Source organism: Thermobia domestica, chromosome 16 (assembly GCF_964235325.1).
Source record: "Thermobia domestica chromosome 16, izTheDome1.hap1.1, whole genome shotgun sequence".
Lineage (NCBI taxonomy): Eukaryota > Metazoa > Arthropoda > Insecta > Zygentoma > Lepismatidae > Thermobia > Thermobia domestica.
Genome location: NC_137469.1, coordinates 175,608,079 through 175,635,281, shown reverse-complemented (window position 1 = coordinate 175,635,281; position 27,203 = coordinate 175,608,079). Strand labels below are relative to the sequence as shown.

Below are 27,203 nucleotides of genomic sequence, written 5' to 3'. Positions count from 1 at the left end.
TAACCTCATCGTTTGTGCTCTCGGTCGGGGGGCCAAGTTCACGCACCTGATATTTAAGTAGTGTGTATAGTGCACTTATTCTTTAAATTGACTACGGTATGTTCCATAGTTTGGAAGTATTCAGCTTTGTTCTCGTCAGTTTATAGTAACTTGGAAACATGGGCGCCCGTAGACGGGGAGGGGGAGAACTGCTCATGGCTTTTCGAAAAGGATTCAGTTCTAATGTCTAAACACATCAGATTTGCTTACTCGCCTATTACACTATTTAATGTGTTTACTGTCATTAATAAATGTGTGCAATTTGTGTCAAGAATAATTGTCTTACATACTGCATGGTACTATGCACATCAAAGTGTACATATTTGCAGCCTCGTTTGTATGTGGTAGTCTCCCCACCTCTCTTCTTGCTGGAAATATCCTGCGGGCGTTTCTCCTTGGAAAGGACTTTTTTCTTTCGTTTTGATTGCATCTTTCGACATATACACAGTATCTCGGAAAAGTAACGGAACTTTTTTGTTTACAGGTAACCACTAGTTCCATCTATTGACGCAATATATAGTCGGAAAGCTGGATACCTACCTACTCAACAAAACGAGACCACAATCACGAGAACCGCTTAACGAAGTGTCAAGTTATGGCAAGAAAAGTGAGTGTATTGGTGTCACCTCGTCACAAAAACACGATGGAGCAAAGAGCCAATATTACTTCCAGCTAGGTAAAACATTTACATAAACATTGGAAATGATGAAACAAGTGTATGGTGATGAGTGCTTATCTCGTACAGATGTGTTTGAGTGGTATACGCGATTCCGGGATGGGCGTAAGTCCTTGGAAGACGACCCAAAGCCAGCCAGAGCGAAAAACAAAAATCGCAATAGGTTGGTGCAACAAGTGCGTGAAATGATCGCACACGATACGAGTTCGACCGTCAGATGAATAGCGGAGGAATTAAATACGACGAAAGGCATAATTCACTAAATTTTGACAAAGGATTTAAGGAAACGGAAAGTCTGTGCTCGATTTGTTCCGCACACTTTAACTGGTGACCAAAAATTTTGCTCGCATTGAACATTGAAAGGATCTGATTAAAACAGCCAGACGGAATAGAACGTTCTTGGAATCGATTATAACTGGTGATGATACTTGGTGCTTCAAGTACGACCCGCAAACAAAACGCCAAAATGTTACGTGGAAGTCTCCAGGTTCTCCGAAAGCGAAAAAATTGCGTTTTCAAAAGTCACGTGACAAGACCAGGTTGATTTGTTTTACGATTCCAAAGGTATTATACTTTGGAAATTTGCTCCACAGAGTCAAAGTGTTAATGGTGAATATTATCTGCGTGTTACGAAGCGTTTGTGGAAGCGAATAGTTTGAGTAAGGCCCGACTATCGAGCGCCAGGTAGTTGGTCTTTGTTGTACGTCAATGCACCATCTCTGAGAACCGTCGCACTTCGTAACTTTTTGGCTAGAAAACAAATCTGTGTGCTCCCATATTCTCCATATTCGCCTGATTTATCGCCGTGTGACTATTCTCAAAATGAAAGGAACATTATATGATAATGTTATACGCGTCCAATCTGTCGTGACGAGGGTCATTGAAGCAATTCCGAAAAAGGACATTAAAAACTCTATGCTAGCATTGGTTGAACGTGCTCAGCGGTGTATTGATGCAGAAGGATGTATTTTGAATAAAAAAGAACTACAGTTGGTAAAATACCTAATTAGTTTTATTTAATTTAAAAAGTTCCGTTATTTTTTTCGACACACTGTGTATGACTATCAAAATAATGGAAAAGCTTAAAGAAAATCTAGCTTACCTTATTAGTACGGCATGAGACCATCGTTAACCTGCAGACTAGCCCTTCGTCGTGAAATGCATTCATATAAGTCATGAGTGACTTCCAGAGTAAAGCCTGTCTCAGAACGACCCGCTCGGGAGAGTAATACTCCCGGGTCCCGGAAGTACGTTTTTCCGCGCGCTACTCTAGCCAGCTGTTTTACGCGCTATCCTAGCCAGTTGTTTTAAGTTGGTCACAAAATTTATATCATGAAGTACAAGGGGAACAAAACGAGCCCTATATCATGGAGTACAAGGGCGTAAGTACTACAACTACTTATCTGCACAAAAATAAATAAATTCACTTTTTCAAGTATTATTTTCATATTATTTTAATTTAATAAGTGTTATAAAACTAAAAAATGTAAAAAAAACTTTCCTCGGGCCGGGTTTGAACTCGCGCCAAAAGAGACTTTTATTACTAGCATATAGCACTAGCCCACTCGGTTACGAAGGCCAACAGCAGCAAGCGTTTGATTTCTGCTATTTTAATGCAACGTGGCAAGAAGTGGATAACGCCAACCAATCAGAACTGTGTTTCTCGTTTCTACTTCCGGGAGCATTACACTCCCGAGCTAGTCCTGTCTCAGACGGGACTGAAGTAAGGCTGCGATTCACGATCTAAAACTCACCACCTTACTTAACGATCGTGTGAGAGGTAACTTGCCCCTAGTTCAGGTTGAAATTTTCTGCTGTCCTTATTTGGCTCCTGACTTGGAAGAAATAGAAATAGTTTATATTTTCTTTTGGACTTCCATACAACTACCAATCAGAAAAGAGTAGCGCCTGACGACATTCAACTTTATTTCTCGCTGTAATTACAAAACAATACTGCCTGGTCAAGAGAAGCATTAATAGTATTAATAGAATCATACGAAAAATATGATCTTCTGTAGCACGATTTATATTATTTAAAAAAATGCAAGAATAAAGACCTTAGAGGAGGTATGCACTGAAGGTATCCACCCGAACGCTACTGTTGTGAACAAATGTAATTACATCTTTTAAAAGAATAAAAATAGGTGATTTAAGTATATTGGGTAATTTGTATACTAAAAAATGTAACATGTTAAAAAAGCGTGCAGGTTTACTTTTGGCTCACCACTCGAAATAATTGTTCAAAAATTAGAATCCTTTCACTAATTATCTTCTAATTGTTTTCTAAATGATTTATGCTGAGCGACATGAAAATATCCACATGGCATAGTTAAAATAAAAGGGGGTATCATAAGCAATTGTTGAAAAATTATAATTCTTTTACGATTTGCGTATAAATACAGCGTCCGGATACATGCATAAAAACTACAGCCCAAAAAACACAAAACAACCTGCGCTAGGTCGCCACTAAAAAGCACGAATGCTATCTAACCGAGTCATAGCAGAGCAAAGCTTTAGGGCCCGAGAGTTAGCGAGGGGGTGCGTCTGAAGGGAACGGGCGCGTCAGCAAAGGTGGGTATCAGCATAAACGAGGGTAGTAAAAACGAATGGGAAAATGATACGAGTTTCAATAGCATTTGTCATGGTTTTATACTAGTAGCGTTCCTCTTGTATCAGTGAATATAGATTATTATTATTATTATTATTATTATTATTATTATTATTATTATTATTATTATTGAGTATTCTGCCTTTTGGCAGGTACTGGGACTAATGAGGGTGATTTTTTCTTAACTTTCAGTTTTGGCCTGGGAATGTTTCTTCCACGTTTCTCGATTTTCAGGTTCCTCTTGTAGCTTCCAATAACTTGTATGTTTCAAATCATGAATCACTTGTGCCCTTCTTCCTATTCCTTGCTTTCCTTCCATCTTTCCTTCTATGAAAAAGACAATTTTTCACAACATTTGTCCAATCCAATTGGTCTTTTTACGAAGGATGGTGGCTAGAAGCATCCTCTTCTCTCCTATCCGTTTTAAAACATCTACGTTTGTTGCTCTCGCTGTTCATTTTATCTTCTCCATCTTCCTCCAACACCACATTTCGAAGTTCTCTAAATGTTTCTTCTGTAACTTACGTAATGTCCAAGTCTCTGAACCATACATTCCAATGCCCCATGTATAGCACTTGACCAACTTCTTCCTTAGTCTAATATTAACCTTGTTAGTTACGAGTGACCTTTTCTTGTTGAATGCTTCTTTGACTATGGCAATTCTTGATCTGATTTCTTTGTTCCAGTACGCGTCTTTCGTCAAAATACTTCCCAGATGTTTGAAACGATCGACCTCTTGAAATACTATTTGTTGTATTCTGACCCATAAGGGCGCATTTCCAGAAAATATGCTCATGAATTTCGATTTTTCAATGTTTATTTCCATTCCATATAGTTTCCCGGTGTCAACTATTTTGTCAATCATCTGTAGTCGTTCTTTCCTTCTAGTTATAACCGTATCTTCAGCATACCTGATCTTGTTAATGGTCTGGCTCCAATCTTCAATTCCCATTAATGCTTTCTTCATTAAACATTCAATGTAAATGTTGAATAATTGGGGCGACATACTACATCCTTGTCTGACTCCTCTTCCAATCTCCATACTATTGGTTTCTCCTTCATTCAAGTGCAACTTGACTTGTTGTCCTATGTACAGGTTGCAAATGAGTCATCGACCTCTCCAATTGACCCCATTTTTTTTTAAGTGTTTGCAAAAGTTTCGTCCAATTGACCCTATCGACAGCTTTTTGCCAGTCTATGAAGCACAAACACAACTCTTCCTTTACTTCAAAAAATCGTGCTGAGATAATGAGTGGAAGTATAAGGTTCAGAATAACGTGGAAAATAGAGAATCTCACGAGCTTCTTCCTGGGTTCGATTCCCGGCGGGAGCTCATGTGGTTCGGATTCCACGTTAATCAGTAGGTCCACGTCTCATATAGCCTCGCTGCTGAAAGAGACATTAAGAGAACTCGAAATCAACTCAACTCACGAGCTTCTCAACTTATGTAGGCAGATAAAACTGTGAATAGAAACTGCGAACATGAGACTCAGCATTTCTTTAAAATTTCAGTTAAAGGGAGGGTAGGGTCTTTTTTTTATTATTATTTAATCGGTGTTGTCTGTGATCATGGCTTATCCGTTTGAAATGAGTTTTGCAACATAGTACCTACTTTGAGGCTTTTCATCATGTATATTGATAGATTGCTTAGCAGATGTATCCTAAGGGGACAGGGAATTTCAAAATTTATGCTAAAAATAGAATATCATAGGGTTTTTATAATTACGCTTTCATTGAAATGCGTATCCTAAAGAAGAGAAACTGGGTTCAAAGATTTTCTATAAACCTATTCTTCCCGAGTGAACAACGGACATTTTAGTTAGTATAGAAACAGAGTAGAAGAGAAGTTCTATGACCAGTATCATCCTTCTAACTTCAGAGGTTAGTGAGATACTTTATTCACGTTAAAAAAAAAATGGCCCACTTTATTCCCTTATGAAACTTAGTATTTCAAACGAATTCCTGTCTTATTCATTGCTTTCGTAACAGTTGTTGTTTTCTGAACAAATCTCACGTTTTAGATATTGCAGTGTGATCTGGGTGTTGATAATTAAATCACTTCTCTTCTTTCATATAACAATATAAATTTCATTCCTTTTTCCCTTTAGGAGCTTAATTTTTGACAACATTGAAACACACAGTAATTTATTTCTAATTAAAATTTTATAGACCTCCAACTTAAGCGAATCCTGACATTCGACATTTTCTGGGAAATTAGAAATGTCCTCCTCCTATTATAGAAATGTTCTAGTTTTTCCCCTTGGAACGGATTTTTCTTTTTAAAAAAAAAATCCTAAATTTAATGAAGAATCTAAATACGTAATTCCAAATTTCGAACTTAAGTTGTGTTGGGTCCTTTCTGAATAAAGGAAGTGTAATTTGAATAGTTTAGAAATTACCCCCTTCCTCTCTTCTCTTTAGGATGGGAATTTTTTAGATGTTACACCTCGCATTCCCTTAGTCAGTGATGCCAACCTGTGGGAAAAAATCCATATTATGGGATTTTTTGTCAGTGATTTCTCGAAATGAGATAATGGAAATTCTCGTAAAAGAAAACAAATACACAAAATTTATGGGATGTTTCCCCTATTTATTTCTTTGACGCCAACAAAATTGTCTATGGATGAAGAGTAGACAACTAAGTCTTCAACAAACTTGTAATTAGTGCTAATTGTCGAATGTTCTAACTACAAACTGTATGTTAGTGTTGAAGTGAATTATGCCGAGACTTGCGAATTTCAAAAAGCAAGTGCCAAGGAACATTAATTGTACTCTAATATTTAAAAAAACAAAACCAAAAAAAGAAATGAAAGAAAAAAGAATTAACGGAGGAAAATAAAACGAGAAATGTTCAACTTACATGTAGTTTCATAAATGACTGAAGAATGAAGTTTTATCTAGTTTCATTACATTCAATGGAAGATCAGGCCTAACAGCCTGATGGGAATACTAAATTCACAACAAAATGTACTCTTTTCATCAGTATTTTAAACTGTCTCTTCTAATTAAGGAAAATACTTATTCATAAACTGTTTTATGAACGTAGATGATCGGAGTTATTAAATAATTCCTTCATATATTGAAGAAAATGACTTATATACGCTAATTTTATTGTTCATGTTTTCTAAGTTTAGAACATTTTCTTATTTGTATAGCATGGGTAATTCTAGAGCAAGATGGGGATTTCTGCCCTCAAGATGGGATTTTATAACATTTCATGTAGAGACCTGCACGGGTCGGGCTTGGGCGGGCCGACTCTGTTATTTCTTTGGGCCAGGCCGGGCTTAGGCGGGGCCGACACTGATTCCTCTACAGGTCGGGCCGGGCTGGAGCCGATTAATTGCAATTCTTTAATAATTATTGACTTTCGTTAAACGATAATTAGGATAAAGGCAAACGTTAAAGAAGTATGCCCATGAAAAATGTTACAAAATTAAACTTTTAAAAATTTATCGGGCCTAGGCCGGGCTTGGGCCAAGAATTTAAAAAAAAAAACTTATCGGGCCGGGCCGGGCCGGAAATCTCCAAAACTTTTCGCTAGATACATTCGGGGTGGATTTTGCTCGGGCCGAAAAATTCGGCCTCTAGGTCTCTAGTTTCATGTTAGCATTACTGCCATTACTTTAAATTAAGAATTTATATGTCGAATTTGATTCCTCTAACTCAACGAATTCTCACTTGGACACTTTCTGAATAAAGGAAAATGTATGTCAATGTTATAGAATGACCCTTTTTTCCGCAGTTAGGAGCGCATAAAATACTCCGTTGCAAAATACCAGTGACATCCACGTGGATGTCATAAAATACTCCGTTGCAAAATACCAGTGACATCCATGTGGATGTCATAAAATACTCCGTTGCAAAATACCAGTGACATCCATGTGGATGTCATAAAATACTCCGTTGCAAAATACCAGTGACATCCATGTGAATGTCATAAAATACTCCGTTGCAAAATACCAGTGACATCCATGTAGATGTCATAAAATACTCAGTTGCAAAATACCAGTGACATCCATGTGGATGTCATAAAATACTCCGTTGCAAAATACCAGTGACATCCATGTGGATGTCATAAAATACTCCGTTGCAAAATACCAGTGACATCCATGTGGATGTCATAAAATACTCCGTTGCAAAATACCTGTGACATCCATGGAGATGTCATGAAAAGTTATCTTTTATTAAGGGTCATATTAATCCTGGAGGTGATGAATTTTTTTAGTGGATGCAAGGCAAGAGTTAGTTCTATTTTTTCTCCATAGGTGACAGCACTTAATTGACAGAAAAGAAGAAAGTTTTATCTCAGAAGATGGCAAGAATGAGGGTGAGGTTAGATTTACATTCAAGATGCTCCACCCGAGCGTGACGTAATGTTACATAGTATCATCCCTGTAGGAAATGTGGAATAAATCTAGTCCTGCGTGGCTTCTAACCCCCCTCCGCTCTCTGACGCTCCCTCAGCTATGTTTCATAACATAAGTAAATCACTTTTTTAATCAATAAAAGTTGTGTTTGCAAAGTGGACTAATACCACGTGACATACGTTACGCTTGGGTAGTGCATCTTCAAATTTAACCTCACCTCAGGCCCCTAAAGAGCATTTAATTATGGCACATGTTTGTTTTGTCGGTAAACAATTGGCAACTTCGAGATCGAAAAAACAAACAAAACACTGTCTTTGATCTTCGGTCAGTCTCGCCAACCTGAGGCTGAGTAAGGTCCCTTCAGAACATCAGAATTCTCCTTTTTCCGTTCAAATGTTTCAGAATGCAAATACTGGTAATTTTTTTTTATTAGTAATGTGAATGCTGTCCTCGCCCGTGTACAATAACTATGCCCTATATAACGGTATAAACTGTCTTTTAACAGTAAATGAAAACCTTGTATTACAGCAAGAACATAGAAAAATGACACCTGAAACGCAAGGGGTTAACAAACTTAAAATGCATCAATATTTCTGTCTTACTAGGAGAAAAGAAGAATATAACTTATATCCATGCAAATCACTGTTTCAGCTTTTAAAAAATCCTTCAACTGTTTAAATTTACTTATTAATACATTATGTTGATAGATATGTGTCGTGTAAGTATTATTTAGAATTAATGACTTTGTTCTACACAACAATTTCTTTTTACTTTCAGGGTTTGGCCGAAACATTCGCCATCTGCCATGTATCAGCAAAAGAACAGGCGAAGAGGGAATTTGTATGTTCGCCTTCACGTGTATGAAGGCGAATGGAACACATCTAGGCACCTGTATAGATAGATTCTACTTTGGTAGTTGCTGTAAATTAGATGAAGAATCTCTTCTAACACTTGAAAATGATATTTCTCCACCAACGTTGGAAGGAAGTGCTCCGAAGCCAGTTACCAAACCTCCGCCAGTGAAACCTTCAAATAAACCTACTCCTTCTGCAAGTTCAACAGTTGTTACGGAAACATCTGTCGCTGCTTCCACAACGAAACGACCAACTTCTGACACTGCACCTTCGAGCAAACCAACGAGACCTTCTTCGACTAAACCAACTGTAAAGCCAGCAACAAAGCCACCACAAAAACCATCAACAACAAAATCCCCTACGCGACCTACACTGAAGCCTACGAGTACCACAAACAGTCCGAAGCCAACTCGGAAACCAACAACAACAACAAAACCAATATCAACACAAACCACCAAGCGACCAATAACAACAAGACCAAGCACCGAGCAACCAATAAAACCAGTCGAAACTACGAATCCAACAAAACCAGCAACTGTAACGCAATCAACAATTCCATCCGTTATCAGCAATGAAATTTTACAATCGTCAACCCATAAACCCTTAATAAAACCTCCTTCGAATGTTTCTGCAGCAGAAGAGGAAGAAGAGAATCTAAACACTATTGTGGAATCACCAAAACCTCCCAAACCTCCATTTACATCATCACCAGTCACAACAACCAGTACTCTTACGTCTGCTACTTTAGGAATTACTGTGTCCAATGCTACAACATCGCGTCCAGCCATTACGTCCATCTCTTCAAGTGATAAAGTACCAACCGTTGTGGAGTCATCTTCAGTATCAGAAGGTAAATATGATATTTAACTCTATAAATGAAATCAATGTTGATTGTTTCTTACAAAGTGTTTCTTATACAGTTATAAATAAATTTAAAACATATATAATATGATACGCGTAATTTGTTTATAAAATATTTATATTATGTAAGTCTCGAAAATGCACGTTCTACTAGGTGATACACAGTTTGAAAGCTATCATATCTATGTCTTTGATCGTTAATATACTAGTGTTAAATTTAAGAAGCTCACCAAGTGAATGATCAAGATGGTAAAGCAACTAAGTTATTTATTTATTTTACTGCATTTTTCCATTTTTAGGAGTCAGAAAATTAGCCGCTTCCATTTTGAATTTAGTAGAAAAAGGAACTCACCCTTATTTTAACCTTCATGTTTACGATTTTAGATTAACTTCTAATCATATTTTAGGACGAAATGCTCAATTTTTAGCTGATTCACTGCGCTTGAGTTCAATCTTTTTCAAAACGATAATATCACGTTTAGGTGTGCCATCCATGTGGACAAATGATTATAAAGAATCCGCCAGAAAAATGTATACACGCTTTGCATTATGTATCAGGATACTGGGATTGACAACTACTCTGAAATTTAAGATGTTTGTAGTATGGTTTTAAGCCCAACAGATGTCCGCATTGTCAATTGTTTTCAATTAAAATTAAGTTGTACAGTTTTTTGTTCAACAAACGAAACAAAAAAAAAAAATCCAACTTTTCTGTGTTGACTACCACTAACATGAGGCAACTTTTCCCCAACCCGGCCAATCGAAATTAAAAAAAAAAAAATCGGCCCACCGTATTACTTGATCCATACTACTGTCGCTCAGTGGCTCCGTGCAGTCGATAAGGTGAAAAAGTTAGAGTGATAACATGAGTTGACACCAGAATCGTCTTTTGAGCGTAAGGAAAGTTGCCTGTATCAGTCTGCTATGACACCTGTAAACGATCAGGCGTTCACCTCCAGTGCTTGGGATTTCTGATTCGATCCCAGCTCGCGCCATGTGGACTTTGTGGTGGACAAATACCGTGCTCGTAGGTTTTCTCGGGGTTCTGCCGTTTCCCCCCATTTTCTTCATTCCACCATTTCATACATTTCTCATCATCACCGTCTCCTTTAGCCTAACCGGCATAATCGTGGAACGTAAAATTTAAAGATTTTATTTCATTTTTGTAAACTGTCAGGACAGTGGTTGAATCGTGATCAAAATCCAGGACGGTTTCCAAGACTCCTAGAAATTGTTGCTGCTATATGGTGATCTATGGAGGGAAGGATCTATCGCGTCTTTCTCCGTCAACGTGAAACTAGCACTGCAGTGCTAAATTGCATTGAATGCACGGTAAATTTTCCTGCTCATGTTGCACGGAAGTGCACTGGCAAATGTCACTCAAGGGACATTGCACTCTTTCCGTGACTTGCAGTATGAAATCCTTCGTCCATCATATTCTCCTGACGTTTCTTCAACCGATTATCAAATTTTCCAGCATCTCGATCACTCATTGAGAGAGAGAAACCTTCCCTGATAATCGGGCAACGTGAGGTTGATGACTTCTTCGTATTGCATACTCTAGATTTCTTTCGTGACGAAACCCAATCACAGCTTTTTGCAGCATTACTGCTGATTCTTATGCTTGATTAATGAAGTTCAATACTTGAGCTTGAATATTCACTTGTTTTATTCCCGGTGTAACATTTCTTAGTCCAAGGTACCATCTCTTGAATATTCCAAATACAATTTCATGCTTCGTACTCTTATGCTGAACAAAATAAGGTACTTTTTGAACAGAGACTATACAAAAGGATTTGACAAAATACTATTTGACCTCAGTGCCATTTTCGACGACACAGACTTTACAGGTTCGTTTCATTAAATTTTGGTGATCCTTCATAAGGAAGCTATTTCTGTTACTGTCACGCATTTATACTCTGATAAACCTTGTAGTTACCTTTCAGTGCAATGTTTTGACAGAGCGAGAAAGAAAATTATAGATTTAGGAAAAGAAGAAAGTGGGAGGAAAGAATCGTGTTTCTTATAATTACGTTAGCAGCCTTACACACACTCCTTATGTGTATGACTATGTTTCATTGTCTCCTTGTCTGTTCGAGTCAACCCGGGTCGTTCGGGTCAGACTGGATCATTTTGGGTCATGAGTCTGACTGTCTCGCGGTCTTCCGGATCACGAACATCATAACCCGGTCCATTTCTGAATGTGAGTACTATACAGCGCAAAAAATGAGGTGTTAAAACAACACAAAATGGCTATCGCTTTAGGGAGTTACTTGTTTGTTAATTTAACACCAGGGACATCGCCTTCCTAGCATATCAGAAATAACAAGTAACAGTCAGCGAAAATTTGCATTGGATTTTGTTTTCTATAATCAAACCTTTACGCAGTATATTTGACATTATGCCAAGTAACGAATAACGTACTGTTTTCTGTAATCGGTGACGAAAATAGTTGTGCAAGCCTATGAATTGTCGGACAACAGTTACATGAGAAGCAGTGCTGCCGTCTGTTTTTCTTATAACCTAGCACATAAGAAGAACAGATAATTTTTTTCGTAAACTACTCGTGTCAATTTATCTCCAATCATGTCATTTTGTTCAGCTTGATGTGGTCTATCTTTGATGAAAAATAAAAGTTTTACAGTAAATCGTTATTTTGGGCTGTCTTACTAACCATGCTGTTTTCTGCTGTCTTGTTAGTATCATATTGAAGGGCTTGATAGCATATCTCGGCATGCTTCTTGTACTGCATCCTCTCTTTTAAATAAAGGCTTATTTTGTAACAATTCAGGCATGCATACTTTTGCATATTTTCTGTTTATAACCTGCTTCTTGAATCAAAACTAAACTCCATATAGTTTCATTTGATTATATGGCCTGCAGTGGCGTTCACCTCTGGTGCATGGAGTTCTTGGTTCGATCCCAGCTCGCACCAAGTGAGCTTTGTGGTAAACAAACGCCGTGTACGTATGTCTTCTTAGGGTTCTCTCGCTTCCTCCAACTTTCTTCATTCTACCATTTCATTCATTTCTCATCATCGCCGTCTTCTTTAGCCTAGCCGGCATAACTGTGGGACGTAAAATTAAAGGTTTACTTTATTTCATTATAAAATATCGAACATCATTAAACGTCATTTCGTGTGTGAGGGAAACATAGAACACACATACACACAGACAAAAATGCGAGATACACTAGAAGCATTAAAAATTCTTAGCGGTTTCTCAAAATCAACAAATTATTAGTATTTTTCACTTAAGCAACAAGACTTTTCTTCTGCAACTAAAAAAAAGAAAGAAAGAAAAAGAAAACAAAAGAAAAAAGAATTGCTAGGATGTAAGATTTTAGATTTCTGGCCTTTGGACATCTAAGACTACTTAGCCCGTTAGGTATGAGGGATGACGTCCCTCGACGAGAACACTATCCGAGGAAATGAAAAGAAGGAAGCGGCCACAAATTAGGTACCTCCCCGGCATTTGTTGTGAATGAGAACCTCATTCAGAATGGCTAGTCCGAAAAAGTTTTTGACACTTTTTCGACCGAGTGTCCCACCGGGAATCGAACCCGTAACCTCTCGCACCGAAATCGAGAGCGTTAGCGACTACGCAACGCAGGGACACTCCTACTAGGAGTTTCACAGATCACCTTGTTTCACGGTTAGAAATCTTCACCACACCGTCCGTTCAGGTCCAGTTTGCGTTACTCTTCATTTTAAATACTTAGCAATGCTTACACACTTAACCCACTCTGAGTAATGGTATTCCTTGAAAATGTTTTGATTAATTTTAGCTTTGAAAAATACCACTCTACAGTTGTTGGTGTGACCGATAAAGTTAAACATAGCTGGAGGGAAGTACACTTGCTACGCAGGAATATTCAACAAACAGAAATAAAGTGAGATCTCTCACTGGTACAAGTTCTTCTCTTTTAATTTCTGCACTCATAAATATTCCTAAGCAGAGTATCTGCTGGAACACTTCATGAATCAAATCTACAAGATCTACACGACCGTCTCGGAATCGCGTATCCAACTCGAACACACGTGTACGAGATAAGCACTCATCACCATACACTTGCTTCATAATTTCTTATGTTTGTATAAATGTTTTATCTAGCTTGAAGTAATGTTGGCTATTTGCTCCATCGTGTTTTTGTGATGAGATGACACCGGATACACTCACTTCTCTTGCTATAACTTGACACTCCGTTAAGCGGTTCTCATGATTGTGGTCTCGTTTTGTTGAGCAGATATTCAGCTTTCTGATGATATGTTGCTTCAATAGATGGAGCTAGTCGTTATCTGTAAAGAAAATTTGTTCAGACTCCGAAATTTGCTCGGCATGAGGCTCTGCACCTCATATTTCAATCTTTGCTTCCGTTCTTCGCACGCATGAATACGTTTACGGCATTATTCCTTAAACCTTCCCTTCCCCTTAGAATACACGTTACAGGCAAAGGGAAATTATTTAAAAAATAACTATGTTGGCTCAAGTCCTGTGTTCAAAAATTCATTTTAAATGTTTCACTGTCGTTTTTCCTTGATGAGATGGACAACCCCGAAGTCATTTTTATATATTGAGGGGGAAAAATTGCCTCCACCTCCTCGTTAAAAGCGGATTATTGGCAAACGCTGTGGTAGAATTTCCAGAAACGCGGTAGCATATGCCCATTTCTTTGAATAAGGAGTTTATATACCAAGTTTACGTGCTAGAGAGTATGGTAGGAGGAAAGAGAGGGAGGGGGCAAAGGAGACTACAATTAATGGACAATATCATAACAGAAAAATCGTACGTAAAGATGAACAGGTTAGCGGAAGATTGTGGAGCATGGAAGCGTCTCAGTTGCAGCAAGTGACCTGCCAATTACGGCAGAATACCTATGATGATGATGATACCAAGTTTCGCATCCCTAACATGTCTGTAATCTTAAGAGATTTCCAGATAACAATTACAGCCCTCGTTCTTTTTCTTCCCTTCTAAGACAAACGTCAAAAAGCGCTGAAACACGTCTTTAATTATATTACATGAAGAGTCGAAATGCCAAATTTCATGTTTCTAACCTTAAGGGATTTCAAGATATGACCATCTTATTATCACAATTGCAAACCTCATCTCTTCTTCTACCCACCTTTTTCTTCTCTTCTAGAAGAAATATTAAAAAACGCTGAAATAATTCTTTAATTATTTTAAATACATAGCCTAAATAGCATATTTCGTACCTCTAACCTTAAAGAATTTTGAGATACGGTCATTTTATTATTACAGTTGTAATCTTACCTTTTCTACCTTTCGCCTCGTTTTCTTTCCTTCTGCGGGAAATACAAAAAAAAAAAAAAAAAAAATGCTTCAACCACTGGCGGATTTAAAAGGTAAAAACTGGGGGCACCTAGACCCCGGCCTATGATAGTTACGTGATGAGTTTACTATAAACTTTCAAAAATATATAAATAATAGCTTAAATTATTTTTGTTACTCAAAAAACTGAGGGCTCTAGCAAGGGCGCCGATTCCAGGGGGGCCCAGGCCCCCCAAAGCTCATGTGAGCTCCCGCATTGTATTTATGAATATACAATATTTACCATAATTTGAATGCAATTTGTCTTAAAAAATCCTTATATATGCCTTCTGCATCTGAATGGGCCCCCCAAATTTCCAGAGAAATCGGGGCCCTGGGCCCTAGGCCTCTCCAGCCCCGGACTACATCCGCCTATGGCCTAACCATTTGTATAGGGGAGACCGGGGTATTCATGAACACATAAGCTTTGATTATAAATAACTCTTTTGGTTTAAGATTTCTTGTGTACAGAAAGTTTGGAGTTTTCCTATTTACTAAAGTGCAGAAGAAAATCAAAATTAACATTTTTCAACAAATCAGTGAGATGTTTTAAAAATGTACCCATGTTAGGGATTGCCCCCAGAAGTCGGGGTAATCCTGAACATACTGTTTGCTTTAAACTTTCCTTTATGTAAGAAGCGAAATACATTAAAATATATGAAAATTATACCGTAATTTAGTATTTAAATGTTTGTTAAGAATTATAATTACAAACATAAGTTAATGAGAAACATGACCAGACCTTATAATCTTTGAAACTATTTCAAATGAAAACTAATAGGTAATAGGCTAAACAAAATGTACTCTTATGAAATAAATTCAGAAATAACGGTGCATTAAGTAAAATATTCGTTAAAATGAAAACATTATTTGGAATTGTAGAAATTACAGATATACGCATTAGTGTGTTGCTTCCAAGGACAGTGTTTTTTATTAGTTAAATGTTCAAATGCGGTTAATAGACTGAACAAAATTGGCTAACTGCTAATGGACATGAGTAGGCTAAATAAATTTGTAAACCACTCTATGAATCATACAGAAAAAAATACAGCCTATGATCAAGGATCAGATGTCTAAAATAGGGTTACTGACTATAGAATAATGAAGTAGGCTACTAATGGCCTAAAATAATAAATATAGCAAACTATTCTAATAAATAAATCTAATAACGCTTATAACCAAGACATGATCTATTTATCAAACCAATTTCATTAACTTATTCCTTAATTTTCTGGCATTTCCCCATGAGTCACCATTTTATTGTTAAAATTGAAACTGATTGTTGACTACATGCAGGCTAGTAAGATTACGAAGAACTAATATTCAAATATAGGGGAATATATAGCCTTATCTGTAACAATATACATAAGAGCCAATGTACCTTGCCCAGATTGTTGAATCAATGTTATAAGTGAATCGACAAGAACAACAAAACGTCTTCTTCCTGGCAATCCACTCAACTGACTGTCACGAAATTTATGCTACACTTTACTAGGTCTCTTCGCTAGCGTGCAGCAAAATCGTCTGTTTTCTAACAAGCTTCCTTGGGCGTAAACTTGGGTGTTCGGCATTACCTCAATGTTTGCGAATACCCCGGTTTTCCCTAATTATTTTAAAATGGGAAGTCCATATACCAACTGGCATGTCTCTACCATTCAGAGATATGGATATTTAATTGCCACTCCCATTCTTCCCCCCCCCCCCTTTTGTCTGTAGAATGTCCGAAAATCATTCTTTTGTAGTATCTTGTTACAAATTGTGGTATACAATCAAAATTTCAAATTTCCAGGTTAAGCGGTTTGGCCTGCCGTGGGTGTTGGTCAGTCATTATTCACTCAATCAGGGCTTCTTTTCGATAGAGAGATACTTCTTAGTACATCTTATAAAAACACTATTTTAAGAAGCTTTAGACGGTTATTATTTCCTTCTTTTAATAACAAAATAATTGACATTTTAATATCAGCAAAAAAAATCTCGCATAAGGACAGATAAAATGCTTTAATTTCCTTTCTTGAGATTCCACTTTCCTTCCTTTCCTAAGAGTTGTGAAATGCTTTCTTTGATTCTGATGTTAAAATGCCTCCCGAGGTTGTCAGATTCCATTTCATCAACGTATTGCTAGACATGTTAGTATAGGTCACGTGGTTACGAGGTTATCGATCACAGGTGTTTGACCTCCGAGAACCGGTCCAGAAGTAGTTCTTTTTCTTTGTAGGAAACACCTACACAGCACCGGCGGACGATTTGGCAACAAAGAATAAAATATTACGTGTGGGCAGAAGGAGGACACACTAACACATATACAGTACATTGGGTCTTTGGTATTTTTCAGCGTAGGCAAGGTGTTTGTGTCGATGTGGGTGCTTGAATCTGTCCATGAACTTGTTTTGTTCAAAATGGATGACATTCTTCTGACCATTACAACAATTTCAACTTTAAACATTAGAATTCTTCCTCTACTAGAGTGACCAAAAAAATGTTTAATATTATACAGGATTAGCATAAATGATTAATTCCATTTGAAAAACCTATATTTTCAAAGATATTACACGTACATAAATGAAAAATATACGAAAGAAAACCACAAACTCGCCAAGTTTGTATTGTGTGGCAGCACGAGCGTGTCTTCTTTCCGGTCGGGTGTGGCAGTGTGCCAGTACAAGGTTAGTGCACAGTGGCGTAACAATGGTTTTTGGTGCCCCTAGGCAAAATTCCTAGTGGCGCCCCCTGACCCATCGAATAGGCCCCATGCATGATCATCTATAGCTTATGCGTACGCTCAGAGACGGCCATAAACTGATAATTATCAGTGGGAGGGTGTCGACCATTTTTCTTTTTATATCGTTGTAGTATGTCTTTTAAAAGTTAAGTGGACAGTCATTAAAAATATACTCATGTAAAATTCGGACTTTCTTGCAGTAGTAGTGTAAATAAACAGTAATGTCAACCTGTATTACCAAAAGGATTTTAAATTAATATATATACACAGTGAAACCTCTCTAAAGCGGACAGTCGTGGGGAATCAAAAATTGTCCGCTATAGAGAGGTGTCCGCCTTAGAGAGGTTTCAATATTTTATTACGTAAATTAATAAACAAGGTAATATGCAATTAGAAAAAAAATATTTTTGCATCAATCACGTATTTATGAATATTACCAAAATGTTAGTGTACCTGCATTATTTTGCTCCATCAAATTCGAGGCACAACATGGGAATAAGGTGTTATACCTGACTTCTATGCACTTTCACTTATCGCTACTTACTACGTTTTCGGTGTGTTGCTTTAATTTGTGAGTTAATTGTAGTCCAGCAATGACTTTTTTAAAAAGATAATGTGCGTACCCGTGGTCAAAAATACCAAACTTGTCTTCTGTTTGGTTCGAGATTCCAGCGGGACAGTAGAATGGTGTGTCATTCCAAACAGTGGGCAACTGTCAATCACATTTGTTTCTGAAGCAGGTTGGGTGGGAGTGGAATGCAAGCAAAGGATATAAGGGTGTTCTGAAACAGAGACCCTTCCTCTGGGTTACTGAGTAGACAGTTGAGGAGGCAAAATGTTGTCCCACCCACATGTTCTTCCTTGGTGACATACGTATGAATTACTAAAGGTGTATTTTTACTGCACTTTCCAACTTGTTTCTAGAGAAAGTGTCCGTAATACGGAGGTAAATAATACCTATAAAAGACATGAAAGGCTGTCCGTGTCCGTACTAGAGAGTGTCCGCTTTAGAAAGGTTTGCCAATATGTTTTTTCCTATTACAGTGTTTGGAGATTACAAAATATGTCCGTTATGGGAGGTGTCCGCTTTATAGAGGTGTCAGTTAGTAGAGGTTTCACTGTAGTATGTTACGATTTTACATAATTATAAAATACTCGTAAATAATAAACCTCTGAGATATTTCTTGATTGATTGTAACAGGAAGAGTTACATGCGTACATATAAACAAAGCGCAGTCATCGAATTTGGAAATACTGTTCTGAGGTCAGATTTGGTAATAAAACAAAGAATCTCTTCGTGGGTTGAAAGTCTGTCTTAAAAAGTGTCTCTGAAAATCGTTTAACACTTCCCGTGGAAAGTCACTGGATAAATCGTCTGCATACAGAAGCGCAAAGTCATAAGACTGCTTGGTGACCTCTTCTTCGAGAATGGTTCAAAACATTGACGGGCATAAGAACGTAAATCTTTCACAAAGTTCCCTCATTCTTCGATACGTATCCTTATGTTTACTATTACGGAGTCTAGGATAGGCAATAGCATTTTGATCTCGAATTCTTTGACAAGGTCAGTAAAATCGCGTATCTTGTGCCAATTCATCAAAGAATATTTTCGGCACTGACTTCCTTCCTTTAACACTTATTTGAAACACCAAATTTGCGCGCACAAGCACTGACTTCCTCGAATACTTGAGGCAGATTTTTTCTAAGATCTTGTACTATTGCACAACATTTTTTCAGTTTTCGTTGACACTCTGACAAGCACATACTAGGGCTCTGCACTTTTTTTTTTCTTTGACACAACAGTAATGCTTCTTAACACATTCTCCCACAGCACAAGCATTACCACGAAATCGAACCTTTCCATTTTTCGTTTATAACGAGCTCCTTCTGTCCGTTCTTTTTCTGTTCCAGTAAAGCACATGGCATTAAGACATTTCATAACGTCTGCATACCTCTTTCTTAGTGCGAACACGGCCTTATGACTTGAATCCCAGCGTATTAGAGAGAGTTTCTTCAGTGTCATTTTATTTTCCGGAGATGTATCCTTGGGAATACAGTCTTGTAAAGCCTTCCAGCATTTCCCGCTGTTACCACAGAAGTTACATATATCTTGTAAAGTGACAAAGAAATCAACAGTTTCTGTGTCAACTCTTGCAGCATCCGATAACACGAGGTTCAGATCATGTGTTGTGCAGTGAACATCATATGGCATTCTTGGTATGTTTTTGAATCCGCGTTTGCAAGCCAGAAATACGACCACTCACCACTACTGCTCCATCGTAACCTTGTGTTCAAGCATAACTCGGGAACCCCTGCAATTTCAATGAAACTTTTGCACATACGATTTACAGCCTGTAAAAAGATACTGTGAGAGTAAGAGGCCGTTAGGTGTGGGAGGGAATTGATATGTCAAGATATGTAAACGATCGATAATAATGTCGAATTCATTGTGTTCGAGATAGGTTAGATAGATAGTTGGCACTCTTGATGCCGTTTAAGTAAAAATTATTCCCTGGTGGGGGCAACAATCCACCCTAGCACGCCTAGAGGTGAGGTGGGGCGTGACGTCTAAAAATAAGCGAAACCGACCGATATTAGCGTCGAATCAATAGTTTTCAAGGTCACTAAGATGAATAGTCACACTCTCGATACCGCTAAACTCAAAGTTCAGCCCTCATTGACATGTATAGTAAGGAGTTCAAAACGACTGAAATTAGTGACGAGTTTGTAATTGTCGTGGTCAGTAAGTTAATTAATAACAATTCTAATGGTATTTAAGCCCAAATTTAGCTAAGCAGTGGCATGTCAGCCGACCCAAAAATTGACAGGAGCAACGCCGAGGGCGTTCCTCGTCGCTAAATATTCTTCTTAATTCTTTATTGGTGCTCTACATCTATCTGTATATAAATTCTTGTGTGTGAATGTGTTCGTATGTTTCAGCATAGCTCTGGAACATCTGGAGCAACTTCGATCAAACTTAGTATACAGATATCCTACAATCTAAATAATAATAATAATAATAATAATAATAATAATACTGTAGGAGTAAGAAACCCCAAGATGTGGAAGTAGAAATGGGATTATATGTAAAAGAATTGAAAATAGCCCATAATAGTGTCGATCCATAGTTTTTGGGGTTTCTGAGATAAGTAGTGATGCTCCCAATGCAGTTTAAGCCCAAGTTTAGTTCCATCAACATTGAGGATGAGGAAGGGGGGAAATAACATTTCCAAAATAACCGAGAGTAGGTCGAATTCGTAGTTTTCGGAGTCAGGAAAACAGTTGACCCGTTTGAAATTATTTTTGGAGTATAGATAGTACACAGAGGTGGGTTTTTATAACATCACTTTCATTAAAGGGTGTATTCTAGGGATGGCCAGAACCGGTTCCTGGTGGAACCGGCTTTCAGGTCTGAACGGATCCGGTTCTAGAAGATCTAGTTCCGGAACCGGTTCTTCGGATCCATGTCCGAAACCGGTTCTTCGGATGCAGTTCTGGAACCGGTTCCTAAGATCCGGTTCTGGAACCGAGTTTTCGGATCCAGATCTGGAACCGGTTCCTAAGATCAGGTTCTGGAACCGGGTTTTCGGATCCAGATCTGGAACCGGTTCCTAAAATCCGGTTCTGGAACCGGGTTTTCGGGTCCAGGTCTGGAACCGGTTCCTAAGATCCGGTTCTGGAACCGGATTTTCAAATCCAGGTTCGGAACCTGTTCCAGAACCTGTTCTGAAAACCGGATCTGCGAGATCCGGTTCCTTCGTCGGAACCGGTTTTTTGTGGCCATCTCTAGTGTATTCTAGCGGGGTAGACTGTTTCAAAATCTATATCGGAAGTAAAATATCTTGTGAACTTTTATCATTACACTTCCACTAAAATACGTATCCTAAGGGGAAAGAGGATTCAAATATTTGGCATAAACCTTTTCTTCCGAAGTCCAAAGAACAGGCATTTGAGCTACTAACAAGTAAGGTTTGGATTTTTATGAGATGTCATATTTTTATCCAGGCGTGTCTTTAATTATATAATTCAACATTAACGCATTTCTTACTCTTGTAAACAGAAACATATAGTTTTTGTTGTCATATAAATGCATATTTGAATTATATTTTTGCTTTCTGACATATTTTAAGACCAAAATGATATAAATGTATATTTTCTGTCATGTTTTAGGTGAATTTCACTTATTGTCCAAAAATTCATTAAAACAAAACAAAAAAAAATAGTTCGGGGAATCAGAAATGACAAGCCCATTCCAGGATTTTGTAAACCAAAACTTTATAGCAAAAAGTAATAGAATCATGACCTGGGTTGCTTAACAAAATGAAATTTAACACTTTTCAAATAGGAACAGTTTGTGATGTTAGATTGTGAGAGAGTCATATGTAAAGGCAGATAGATACTAGATAAGTAGTGGATGTAGTAATGAATATATCGCCCTTTGAAGAATATTGGACTTTATCTTAAATTTTGCTAATGTTGAAGTTTCACTTTATCTATACGGTATTTGTTTTTGTTCTTACAGACATCTGAATTGAATGTATGACTTTATTTCAGCTCACATTACATCTGCTGCTTCATCATCATCATCATCAACTACTCCAATTGCTTCTTCGGAGGAAGTTACCACGGATGAACAGGATATAACAACAGACAACTGGGTTCTTATAGGAATCTCAACGTTCTCAGACAAAGTTACAACACCAGTACCTGACAGTCAAGGCTCATCTGTAACTGAAGTATTAAATGTGTCTACATCTACCTCGACAGCAGTAAACTCATCAGATACATCATCTACATCAAGCCCGTTAAACTCAACTACACAGACGATCACTTCTATCAGCAGTGGAAAACCTCAAGATGGAATGAATACGACACAAACCTTATCAACTACACCAATGCCAGGATTAGATATAGGAGTTAATATGTCCAACTTCAGAGACGGTAAGATTTCTCTTTATTTATCTTCTCGTATCCACTTCTATAACAGAAAACTTCACTTCAATCTTTGTTTTAAAGAAAGACTTCCTTATGATTGTTTGCCTGTTTAAAAATTTTGCATAATATATAAATTGCAGATCTATTGCATTTCTGCGTTGATTTAGGTAAAGTCCACTGTGGCGAAATCTAAACATTTACTTTCAATCCCTAGCTGATGTTACTTTCAATCGGAATTCATTGGCAAATTTTGATTTTCTTCAGCATAAAAAATCATTCCGATTCAATCCATTTGCAGTAGTCCAAAAATGATGAAAGTGGTTGCTCGACAATCTCCAAAAATTATAAACATTTGAGTGTGATGAACCTTGCGTATGAGAGGGTCAATAACACTATACACGTTGTCGTATGTGCAAGTGTTCCTGAATGGCGGCCGTCTTTGTGATCGGTGGAGTGCCAATTTTTGCATTTGCAAGCGTGTACGAAAACTACAGTTGCTCAGGATGTATGAATCAGACGAACGCCAAACAAAAACGAATGTTTAGAGGAGAAACTGACGTACACGGAGAATATATACGCTTGCTTCTCAATAAATAAGCAGGGTTGCAAACCAATACATGAAATCACCAGAAAAAGTACAGAAAATTACTTTTAAAGGGGATGTATGTTGGAATGGCATAAAGTGGGAGATTCATAAGTTTTGTGGTGAATACTTGCAGGCATGTAGTGTGCAGAAATGTTCACAGCTATAATACTACTGGCACCGTTGATTTGTGTGTGTCCGAAAGTTGAACTTTGTGATTTCGATGCTATTTTGGGGGCGTAATATCTCGGGAGGGCAAGGTGCTAAAAGTTGCTGCTTAAGCCACAAAGTAATTCTGTATGTGAATAAACTATTGCAGAAAAAATCAGGACTCATATTACATGGAGAAAAAAGTGAGGACATGGTAAAAATGCGAAGAAAGCACGTGCGTGACGATGGTCGTACACCGAAAAAATTAAGTGTTGGATATTTTTGATGCCAGATCTCAAAAACCACCCATTGTTCAGCAATTAGGTCTGCTTTCGTTTGCTTGCAAGTGGCGTTTGTCCTGTCTTTCTAACTTCATGATCATTGCTACGTATATATGAGAGAGAGAGGGTTAATTGCCCCTTGCACCCACGATACCCATCGTCTAACTGGACCGCAGTATTAAAGCACTCAATGTATCAGTCAAGTGTCATTGAAGTCCAATCCCAGTTACGGAAGTTAATGTGTTCACAAGGTTGCGTTATATAGGCATAGAGATATGTAAAGCAATCTTATGAGCACAAATGGATAGTTCATAGCCACGATACTATAATTGAGGCATTCCAGATAGAAAGGAGAAACTCAACAAAGCGTTCCTCTATGAATTCGTTATTGTTATCATTATTATATAAATCTGTTACTGTTATTACTTTGGGTAAATAAAAATACCCAATATTAAGTTTGCCCTCAGTACCCGTTTGGGTACTAAACCTCGTTGCTGAACCCTCGTGGTAAGCCAAATGCCTGGCATCGCAGTTATACGATAAAGAAGATAAAGGTTGAACTCTTAAAATGCTAAATTGAATAAAATAAGCACTACAAAATAATAAAGTAAAGCAAAAATCTATCAGTGCTAAAATAGAAAACGTAACAAGTTGAATAGTAATCAAGCACAAAACAAGCAAATGTTCGAAAGAAAAGCTACAGAGGAAAAACTTATTAATAAATATGAGAATATTGAGACTATAGTCTCTGTATTGTGCCGCTGAGTATAGGTCATCTTTTAGAAATATGGAATGCTCAAACCTCGAAGAACGTTTGCAACTGTTTTAATAATATTTAACACGTTTTTGGGAATATCTCTGTTTACGGCCTTCACAATACAGGTGACTGACGTCACATATTAAATACGAATGTGCTATGTGAGTCACGGGTGTGCGCCAATATCACATCGTCTTAGCTACTAGTATGTGACGACGTCTATCAATCATCGAAAGCTGATTTTACAGGAGGGGTTTTATTTTCATTGCTCTGGTTTCAATTTGCTCAAAGGTGAGAACGCATCTATTGAATGAAAAGGTACAGAGTGATGTTTTGGGGTTCTGTATCAGCAGGCTCGTTTCTTCGAATGTCGACATGTTTCGGAATCCAGTAGACAATGGTGGCATACCCCTGTTACTGTAGCTGTTAGTATCTGACAAGGATATCTTGGAAGAGAGCATGTTTAGTAAAAATATTCTTTGAGCTTTTAATAACGCTTTGCAAGTCAAAAAGCACACTCGTAGCGAAAGATGACTCGCATGATCGATGGCAAACTTAATTACTCTTAGTTCAGAACACGGATGGTGCAGACTAAATTATGAGCTGTTCTTGTCCATGCCGAAAGCACAGACAACAAAATTGTCACTTTCGAACCATCCGCATGAAAGAAAAAAACATAACCCAGTACGGTTCTAGTAATACTCAAAACATTTGCCGAAATTCCTTTGTGAGGCATGTATGCAGGAAATTATTTTTGGAGGAGTTCAAACCTTTTCGGAGTATCAAATTCAATATGAGGATAAATTATGTTAAAATTTGCAACTAGAATTATAATGTAAAATTATTCCCAGAAAAGCCGGGATTTTTGGGGCATCCTGGACGTACGTCATTATCCTGGGTACCGGTATTCCCTTTGGCGTATGGCGACGACGAAGGTTAATTGATGATACATAGTTACCAATCATGGTGGGAGAATACGAATGTGCAGCAAAGAAAGAGATGGCTATATGAATTCTTCTGTGATGAGACCACCGTAAATACCTACTCACCGACCTATCCGACGAAAACGAAAGTTACATCGGTGGTCAGTAATGCAAAATATACTGGTTGCTATTAGTACGAGCATTTCTGGAGCGTTTCACACGACGCTAGGGTAACGGAGGTTTATTTGCTTCAACCTAAAAACTCGAAATGGGACTAGTGTTGAAGCACTAGTAGCCAATGTGAAGGTGATGAAGAGTGTCAAGTTATATTCGGAGAGAAGAATAAACTACTGAAAAAGGAATATAAGCAAAGTCTAATTAGGACCGGATTATGCTCCATCGTAATCGTAGAACAATACGACCAGCACTTTAGGAGCACTGGAAAGTTCAGTACACAAACACAGAGTTCAAACACAAAAGTACTTAAGATTAAAATCTGCAGTGTCCACACCAAGCAACAATCAAATTTCCAACCCCGACATCGGACAGAACCAAAAGAAAGAGTAATACTACCGAGACACAGGTCCAGATCAACAAAGAACATTCGTTGGCGGTAGGTGAAAGTGCTTAAGGGGGGCAGATTACTAAATATTTTTCAAAAGCTAACAATTTTTCTTTTGCCAGTTTTTCGTAAGTGAAAAGTGATAATGAAATGTAATTTACCTCAGTAATATATAAAGTTATTCTACACCCGAAAATACGAATAGGAAGAATTTTCAGTGTTGCCATCCATAGAAATTACAGTGTGACCAGAATTTGAATTACCCAAAAATCTAGGTTATGGTAGCAACTAGAAAAATGAACTCAATGGCAATTGATGACTTATCATGCTGTCTGTGTTCCTTGTTAATTACTTTTTAAATAATGTTGGCGTTTATTTTGTAATAAAGAGTACAAAATAAATAATTTTTAATAAACAGTAGAATTAAAATACAAATATTATTTAAAAAGTAATTAACAAGAAACACAGACAGCATGATAAGTCATCAATTGCCGTTAAGTTCATTTTTCTAGTTGCTGCCAAAACCTAGATTTTTGGGTAATTCAAATTCTGGTCACACTGTAATTTCTATGGATGGCAACACTGAAAATTCTTCCGATTTGTATTTTCGGGTGTAGAATAACATTATCTATTACTGTGATAAGTTACATTTCATTATCACTTTTCACTTACGAAAAACTGGGAAAAGAAAAATTGTTAGCTTTTGAAAAATATTTAGTAGTCTGCCCCCTTAACAGAGAACGGAAAGCTTGTCTCATTCGATCAACCTAGAAGATAATTTATTGTAAGTTTTAAATATGATTATCATCGCGAAGGTATTTGTAGTGACAATAAATAACTAAATTGTTAACATACAGTAGATCACAAACATCAACCTGGACTTACAACAAAGTACTGTTGGGGCAAAATAAAATATGTGACATTGTTATATTGAGTCAAAATCAATGTGCAACTGTACTCCACATGCGCAACCTATCGCATTCAGATTGCTCCTGGATATGCAACAGTAATTCGTTAGTCACATAGTAGAGCAGTGTGATCGAGCATACTCTAAGGCTGCCGAAACTGAACAGATTCTGGAAGAGGTTCATTGTAGCTCTTTCCGATGCTAAGTTCACGACGTAGTGTATTGTAGAAATGTGTAAAGTTCGTAATTTTCGAATAGATTATGCCAATGTGAATCATAAGGAAATATGCGGACACAGAGTCCTGAGCCCATCACACTGACGCGAGCACCTAGAACCGTTACCCAAAAAGGGTTCATGATTTTGATCGATTTTTCGCACAGGAGCAAACTGCGTCTCCGAAAGGTGGAGCGAAACTTCAAAATCAATGCTGTATACTATCCGATTCATTTCCTGACTAAAATGTACCGGCATGAAATCCCAGCTTTGTATGGACAAGACGTGAACTAGATTAAAGTACACCAACTCAAAGCATCCTGCAATAGGCGAAATTATCGCTGGAATTCTATCGCCATATGGAACAGAAAACTGGAATTTCGGCACTTCCCTTCTCTGACATGCTTTTTTAAGAGTCCAGATGGCAACCAAATGGA

General features: G+C 37.6%; 1 protein-coding gene across 2 annotated transcripts in view; it reads left to right on the top strand.

Annotated features, from left to right (window-relative positions):
- The window catches only part of Np (serine protease notopleural), a 256,460-nt gene that overhangs the window by 155,298 nt on the left and 73,959 nt on the right, over positions 1 to 27,203 (top strand). For both annotated transcript variants that reach the window (XM_081743285.1, XM_081743286.1), the window contains exons 3-4: positions 8,468 to 9,394; positions 22,009 to 22,395. In XM_081743285.1, the coding sequence (XP_081599411.1) occupies positions 8,468 to 9,394; positions 22,009 to 22,395 (1,314 nt within the window). The remainder of the gene's footprint in view (positions 1 to 8,467; positions 9,395 to 22,008; positions 22,396 to 27,203) is intronic.